The sequence below is a fragment of the Schistocerca piceifrons genome, chromosome 5 (assembly GCF_021461385.2).
Source record: "Schistocerca piceifrons isolate TAMUIC-IGC-003096 chromosome 5, iqSchPice1.1, whole genome shotgun sequence".
Taxonomy (NCBI): Eukaryota; Metazoa; Arthropoda; class Insecta; order Orthoptera; family Acrididae; genus Schistocerca; species Schistocerca piceifrons.
The window spans coordinates 72,703,453-72,712,003 of record NC_060142.1 but is presented as its reverse complement, the minus strand read 5'-3'; the positions used below and the strand labels follow the sequence as shown (position 1 = coordinate 72,712,003).

Below are 8,551 nucleotides of genomic sequence, written 5' to 3'. Positions count from 1 at the left end.
GGAAGGCTAACCAAAGGCTGCGTTTTATTGTCAGGACACTTAGAAAATGTAACAGACCTACTAAGGAGACTGCCTACACTACGCTTGTCCCTCCTCTTTTAGAATACTGCTGCGTGGAGTGGGATCCTTATCAGATAGGACTGACGGAGCACATCGAAAAAGGCAGTACGTTTTGTATTATCGCGAAATATGCAAGAGAGTCTCACAGGAATGATACAGGATTTTGGATGGACATCATTAAAAGAAAGGTGTTTTTCGTTGCGACGGAATCTTCTCACGAAATTCCAATCACCAGCTTTCTCCTCCGAATGCGAAAATATTTTGATGACACCGAACTACATAGGGCGGAACGATCACCACGATAAAATAAGGAAAATCAGAACTCGTACGGAAAGATATAGGTGTTCCTTCTTTCCGCGCGCTATACGAGATTGGAATAATAGAAATTTGTGAAGGTGGTTCGATAAACCCTCTGCCAGGCACTTGAATGTGATTTGCAGAGTATCCATGCAGATGTAGATGAAGGAGAAAACTTTAGACAAAGAAGAAATGAAATTGTAGTGTGATCCTAAGTGGTCAATTCGCAAATAAAAAAAAAATCATTTTGTAACACACCTACTCCTCAATTCTTTCTCTGGAGTACGCAGACACCCAAAAATCATGGTCCTCTAATTCTTTTGAGCAGTGGTGATGTACACATTGATATACGCAGTTTAGTTGCATAAAATAAATATTTGAAACATGTCTCACTGAAATTGTGAACCTCTTTCCATCTGGCCGTAAGTTCAGTACCAACGTTCAAAGTGACTGCACGTTTTCATTACTCATTATTATCTTCGAAAATAATTAGATGTATTACAATGTACGTTAGAATTCAACAAGGCCTATCGCAAAATGGATGCAAACTTGTTTTAAGGAAGAAGAAGGGTCATAACTGCAACTCTAGAATTTTAAAAGTTTTATTTGTCTGGAATTTTGTTTTATTTCCTCTTTTCGAGGCGGAGGTGAATACCGCTTTTCGATAGGAGTATGAAAGACCTTGAGTGGAAATCCAACTTCGATGGTGTGTGCTCTACAGTTCGTAAGTTGTACTTTGACAGGATGTACACCAGTCCGACTTTGGTCTGCAGCAGCCCCAGCCTCATACCTGAAACACAAAGGTACAGAGGTGAAACGAACAGGCAGTGTCTTGGCAAAAGTCCTATTACAACTGAAATATCAATATAATATGGTGGAACATGATATTACAAGATATGTGCGTCAAATGCCATGGTTTAACGATGGGACTGAAAACATAGTACACAACGAAAGCAACAACAACAAAAACCGCAGGTTTTCATACACGTGGTTTGCAAGTATTAGAATGTACTTTGGCGATATGGAATGCAATAATGAAAGCTGAATATCAAGGGTTCGACATAGAAAGACAGTAGAAACACCACAAAGAAGACCTTATGAGTGATATTGACGCTCGTAAATGCAATAGGTGCTGGCGAGTGTGGGCTGTAACTATCGTATGGCAGCGAAACTTGGTCGGTTTTCTAATGCGTTAATGCGGAACCGATTTGCGCTGGAAAAAAAATTAGTTCCAATTTTGGCCACGATGTGCAACTCTTGCATTGTGAATGCAAAAAGACGTACAGAAATGTTTCTACATGTAATGGATCAGGAACGGGACGTGGGCAAAGCATAATGTTGATTTTATTTACTATCCACCGCTTACGCAATTTGTTCAGTGCGAGTATCTAAGATGTCGACGAGATGCTGCATCCCTAAAACGGGAGTGATCAACAGTTGCTCGCAGCATTTCCGGTAAAATGCTATTCATTGTTCCTGAATACTTGCCAACAGATCACGTAGAGATCGAACGTGGTTCTGGTAAACAAGTTCCATGAGATATTTCCAAAGCGAACATCGCATGGGTTCAGATCAGGTGTCATATAGTCCATGCTTCTGGAAAGCCTCTGGAGATAATACTTTCGCGGAAGGCTGCGTTAAGTAGATCTTTCACTGGCTGAAGGCGTGAGGTATTTCCCCATGTTGCGTGAAAACAGTGGTTTCCACAGAGTTGCGCTCTTCCAAAGAATGAAGAATGAGATCTCTATAACATGTAGACGTCGTGGTACATCTGGCAGCCCCCCTGGGTTATTCTCTTCAAAGGAAAACGAGTAGAGAATTAAGGTGCTTGTGGATCCACATGAAAAGTCACATATGGCGAGTGCAATGGCTCTTCGTGCCCCAAAACGCTGTTTAACAGCACCCCAAATTAGGCACTTCTGTATATCCAATGTACCCTGAAGAGTACAATGTTCCTCATTACTCCACAGAATATTGTCTGGCCACACGTTAATATCTTCGATCTGTGCCAGAAGCCAAAGAGCAAATTCTGAACGTTGCAGGGGATCATAATGTTTCACTTGCTGCACCGTCTGGATCTTCTATGGGTATGACTGTAAAACAGACCGCAAAACATTGCGTACTGTTGACCATGGGATGGACGACTCTCGTGCCACTGCCCGGGCATTACCACCAGCCAGTGCATCTGATGCGTGGTCAGTTACAGCAACGGAAACCTCGTCAATAATTCCCACCCCGATGGGTCGCCTTCGTTTTACTGGTGTCCACAACTCGTGCTCTAGTGGCTAGCGTTGCTGCGTCTGGACCACGGGGTCACGGGTTCGATTCCTGGCCGGGTTGGTGATTTTCTCTGCCCGAGGACTGAGTGTTTGTGTTGTCCTTATCATTTCATCATCATTTAGGAAAAGTGACGTGACGGGACTGTGAAAAGATTGCGAATTTGTACGGGCGATGATAACTGCGCAGTTGAGAGCCTCATAAACCAAATATCACCATCATTTTTCTGCTACCACAACAAGCTCACAGTTGTTTTCAGATTTCATTAACATCGTCTTCAAACCATTTAATGATATCAGGCCTGTCTTCAGACCTTTCAGATAGCGATACTCTCTCAGTGAAGCCCTGTAACTGCTGCCGTTTACATAAAATATTTTCATTAACAAGGAACGGTTTCTCTTCTCGAGAGCCGTATTGTTGACTCAATGACGTGGCTTGCTAAATAATAGCGTGGATGTCATATCGTGATACAAATATTGCATAGTGCCAGATTTACACCTGGTGGCCACAGTTGGAACCAATTTCTTTACAGTATAAATCGGTTCCGCATTAACGCATTAGTGTATGTGCCCCTGTTTCGCTGCCATATAAAAATTACAGGCTACACTGGAGCTCCGTGAGTACCAGCACTTTAATTATAGCCACCCTGCAGCATTCGTTGGTCTCTCATAACCTCATACTCTATGCTACGTTGAACTTGAAAGTTGGCTGTTACTTCACAGCTTTTATATTTGTGTCTACTACATCAATATTTCAATTACTTCGCACACTAGTCGTTGCAGACTCTCTGGAAAAGATGCTATTCTGTATCTAGCATCAATAACGAACGACTTGGTTCGCTATGGATTGTCTTTGCAGTGTACGGGAAGTAAAGCTTAGGTTTACAGACGAGCGAGCCAATCAGATCGCTACTTGCCGCGCCAGAAACGCTGGAGCTGGAACTGGAGTGGGCATTCTTGTCTGCCGTGGTGTAGTGAAAGAACTTTTTGCTGAACGTGTAGTTCGTGCTTAGCTAAATTCATGGTTCGCATTACAAATTTGGTGTAACTTTCATGTGTTGGACGTCTGTCTACACGTGTCTTTGTGAGGCAAACGAAGATCTGAGGAAGATTAAAGCATAGGGTGGTCGATAGGTGACTGTCATACTTTTAAAAAGTAAACGGGCGGATAAACAAAGATTTAAAGCAAGTAATGCGAAATGGGAGAGAGGAATAATCTGTGAGGCTGCGTTACCAACAAGGCGGCCATTTCGAGAACCTCCATCTTAGATGCAGCTCGCAGTTTTCACATGCAAAGGGTTGCATATAACAGATCAAACAGCTGGAGAATTACAAGAGAAAAAATGGTTACGTCTTTCATTTGAGCATAGCTTTGTACATTCTCGAATTATGATTGATTTTTGATGGTGTGAAAGTTGATGGTGTAACCACAACCCGAACATATTGACACCGTAGCTATATCAAGGGGGGGGGGGGGGGGGGGAACAACCATGTTATAGCGAAGGATTTAAACGCCACCAAACAACAGACCACTCAGTGTTGATGTGGAACCCCTCTGAAAATTCCGTGAAAACTGCTCTCTCGCAGGCAGACTATGAGCTGGACGATGTAAAGTGGCTACGGACGAAGGAATATTGATATCTGTCGTGATATGGTTCAATTACAGTTCAGAATTTACTGCTTCCGGTAAGCTGTGATCACGTACAGAGGACTGGTTGTAATTACGCATGCCGTTGCATATGGGATCTTGATGCTTTTGCTCGCTCTTCAGCACATGCGATGGTTAAAGTCCATAAGCAGTGGCTAAAGCGGATAGCAATAACGCTACAAGGCGCTGGTCAACACGTCGAGCATATCGTGTAGCCCCTTTATGTTACCACCAGCATCTGCCTCGCTCTGTACAGAACGCTACGGAACACGAGAATAAATAAAGATATGCTCTCGAGATGAGCAAACTGAAACACGTAACTGTTTCGAAACAAATGAAACAGTACAATGTAATGTTTCGATACGATGTTTCGAAACAGTGAAACAGTTTGTGTTTTCTAATCTAATAAACGTACACATTTTATCATCTTGAATGTCTACTCTATAAGTATGTCCATATAAACACAAATGAGGTGCGAGAGCGCTGATCATGTCGCAGGAAGTATGAAACTATCACTTAGGCGTCTTGGCAGTTTCGTATTTCCGGCAGCAAATGCGCTGCTTTCGTGTCGTGTGACTTTCATAGTTTTCAAGTGGCTGAGGACAGCCATAGCTGAAGACAGAAGAACCATCACGAACGGAACTGGAGGTGGGAGCAAACTGCAGAAACAACGGATATGCTACTGGGATTCCCACATTCCGTTAGTATGGGTAATATACCCATCCTGCTAATTTCCATGCACACTAAGGGAATCGTGGATAATAGGCACAGTGACTATAGACTCACAAATAACTCGAATAAACAACAAAATATAACAGAAAAAAATTTTGTCTTGCAATGTGTTTCGAACCGTTACTATAAATTCACCATGCTTTCCAGCCCTTCCCGTTCACCATTACACTATCAGTGATGTGTCAAACAGATTGCTTGCAATTATACCTACATTAAATTTATGTATATGTCTAATAACTGTCACTCTACGCCTTTTGTTATTCAAAATGTTGTAGGCTTACTTGCGTTTCTTAATATGATTACTGTACATGAACAGAGAAGCGTATGTTATAAAAAAAGTGTAATTTAACTGAATGATTTTCACATTTTTATTATTTTGAATGTGAATAGCATGCGTTGTTTTATTGTTTGGTTATTGTTTATAAAGCAGATGTTACGCCATTTCGGAATAGGACAGTCAGCTAGAAACGAAGCTTTATTATCGAATATCTTAAGCTTCATGCTATTGCTTGTCAAAAAGATTTCGACACTCTTGAAAGTATTTCATGAAGTGGTATGTTGTGTTTCAGTAACTGTGCCGAGCCCGAATCTCGTCCGACACAGAGCGGAATGAAACATCACTGTTTCCATACAATTAGTCCGTTCCAAGCACAGGTGGAATGAAACAGCCTTATTTTGAAACAACGATACAGTTTATGTGTCTGGCTCGAGATCGAATCTGGTCCGGTCATCCGAGACAGGGGCGGAATGAAACACCACTGTTTCGAAACAGTGAACCACTGCCGTTCCGAAACACTGAAACAGTTCCACGTATCGATACACTGTATCGAAACATAGAAACAGTTGCCAAGTCTAATATGCTCAAATGAAAGCACCGCTATTTTTCTCTTGTAATTCCCTATCTTTTTGCAACTGGATGGCTATAATTATAATTAAAGTGCAGCTACTCACGGAAGTCCAGTGTGGGCTGAATTATCGTATGGCAGCGTAATTTTATAGATACGGTAATGCGCTACTGCTGCGTTACGCTGGAAAATAAATTACTTCTAGTTGTGGCCAGCAGGTGCAAAACTCGGGCTGTACATCGTTTGTGTGGCGGTATGACGTCCACACTGTCATTTGACAAGACACAAAGTGAGTGAACAGTATGGCTATTGAGGAGAGAGACGGTGCACTGTTAGTGAAACTGTGTTTTGTGAACGTCAGCAATCAGCGCTGCATTGAGAGAGTATCCCCAACTGAAACGTCTGAGAAGAGACCCGATGTCATTAAATTGTTTACAGGAGATGATAATGAAATTCGAAAACTCGGGTGGACTTGGTGCGTTACCTGGAAGAGGAAGACGTCCTATTCCGGTGGAAGTTATCTACAAGGTTGCTGTTGCTGTAACTGACCATGCAGCAAGTGCCCTGGGTAGAGTGCAGTGGCTCTGCAGTGTCACGAGAATTGTCCATCCCATAGTCAACAGTACGGAAAGTTTTACGCTCTGTTCTACACTGGCAGCCATACTAGATCCAGTTCCACGAACGTCTTGTCTCCAGAGATTTTCCAGATGGATGGCCTGTAAGATCACCTGATCTGAATCGACGTGAGTTTTGGCTCTGGGGATATCTGAAAGAACGCGTTTACTTGCTGCACGTTTGATCTCTACCTGATATGAAGGCCTGTAACCAAGGACACGTTGCTGAAATTTTATCGAAACTGCTGCGAGCAACTGTTGATCACGTCGTTTTACAATATTCATTCTGAACAAATTATGTTAATGGCGGTTAATAATAAAATCAACATTATGCCTTCCTCACTTGTTTGACCTTTTCTGCCCACGTCCCGTTCCTAATCCATTAATACGGAAACATTTCTATACGCCTTTCCTTTACTCACTGCGCTAAAATTCCGCCTGGTGGCCAAAACTGGAACTATTATTTTCCAGCGTGAATTGGTTCCACATTAACACATCAGAAAATTTAGCAAGTTTCGGTGCCGTACGATAATTACAGCCCACAGTACACCTGCGTCAGTAGCTGCACATAATTATAACCACCCAGTATATCACTTGATACCTTGTCCGTTTAATTACGAATCTCATCCAATATGGCGGCTTCCAAAATGGACGCCATGTAGTTAATATAGCCCCACAGGATCTCTCCTCCCTCTTCCCCCACCCATCTTATGCTACTCGATTTTAAATCTCTGTTTATAAGTGTGCGTCAGCGCCTGCTGAACACCCTCTAGACTGGCACAGCTGAAAAACACTTTCGTCAATAGAAGAGCTTTTACTGATATCAGATATTCACGTAGAACTGAGGAAGAGGTCCGTATAATTGTATCTGGTGCACAGTATTTTGTCAAAGTAAAATGCTGAGCATCTGAAGTCCAGAGAAGAATAAACGGAAAGTATCTGAAATGTGCTGCTATCGAATAGACTGAAAAATTAAGTGGACCCACGAAACACGAAATTAAGTACTAGGAGGAATATTCGGGAATAGAAGTCTATGGTAGACATTTACCAGAGGACGGAACATATGTTATAGCCTACAGAACTAGGTAAGTTGGCACTTGAAAGAGCAGTAGAGAGGAAAAGTTGTGGGGGCAAGCCAAGACGAGAGGTTATACATTGTGCTGGATGCAATAGCTAAGCAGAGAAAGAAAAATACTAGCGCAAGACTGTAAATGTTGTAACACAGCGTCAAAACAGTATAAATGAAGAATGATGACTTAAAAATCATTAAAAAATTTAAAAACTGAAATACGCAATATAATGTTCCTCAATACTTCTTTTGTATTTCGTTCTGAACTGACATTTGGCTTTCTAAACCATGATCAGAAAACTTGAGACTGAGCAGACAGTCCATACAATATGAGAGAAAATTTCTACTTGGACACAGCTTGTTATTTCCAAAGACATGCAACTTTTTACTACCGTACACCTATACAACAAATGCAAATTACAGTTCTTCAATTCTATACGTGTACAAACCTAGAAATAATCTGCAATGATGTATTGAAAATTTTAGACTGCGAAAATACACTCACGTATCAACTTTTTGTGCTCGGAATGATGTTGTCCACATTCCGTTCAATAGCAGAAATAAAATTTCACCGTTACAACGTAGTGGGACTTATAGGATTTTGTGCAGTTTGTGTGCCAGTTATATGTGGGTCAGCCAGGTCTGGTTATAACACTATCCTGACTTAACATGAAATGAGGTGGAGATTGGGAAAGAAAGATTCAACATTTGCTGAGCATGCCCTGATTCAATGTCATTTTTACGATATTGAATGTGATATCGCCCATGGAGCAAATAAAGGCGGAAGGCTGACGATAATTAAAACTCTAGCTATCAATAAACATCAATCATAGAATCCTGACTTAATCCTGCATGATCAAATACAGTTCCACTATTCACCATTGCTAAGGTTGAAGCTGCCACTTAACATTTTCCCCACCATTAGATAATATATTTGTTGTAAACATCATAGTCATTCCCCACTCCGCACACTGCATTGACTCCTTCCTCACCTCACCCTCCCGCCACCA

At 41.7% G+C, this 8,551-nt stretch overlaps 1 protein-coding gene across 1 annotated transcript in view; it reads right to left on the bottom strand.

The window, feature by feature from the left end:
- Window positions 1-943: 943 nt before the first annotated feature.
- The window catches only part of LOC124798743 (cytochrome P450 6k1-like), a gene marked incomplete at its 5' end in the record, with an annotated part of 45,454 nt that continues 37,846 nt past the window's right edge, over window positions 944-8,551 (bottom strand). Inside the window, one exon of the mRNA XM_047262271.1 lies at window positions 944-1,147. Coding sequence (XP_047118227.1) covers window positions 981-1,147 — 167 coding nt within the window. The remainder of the gene's footprint in view (window positions 1,148-8,551) is intronic.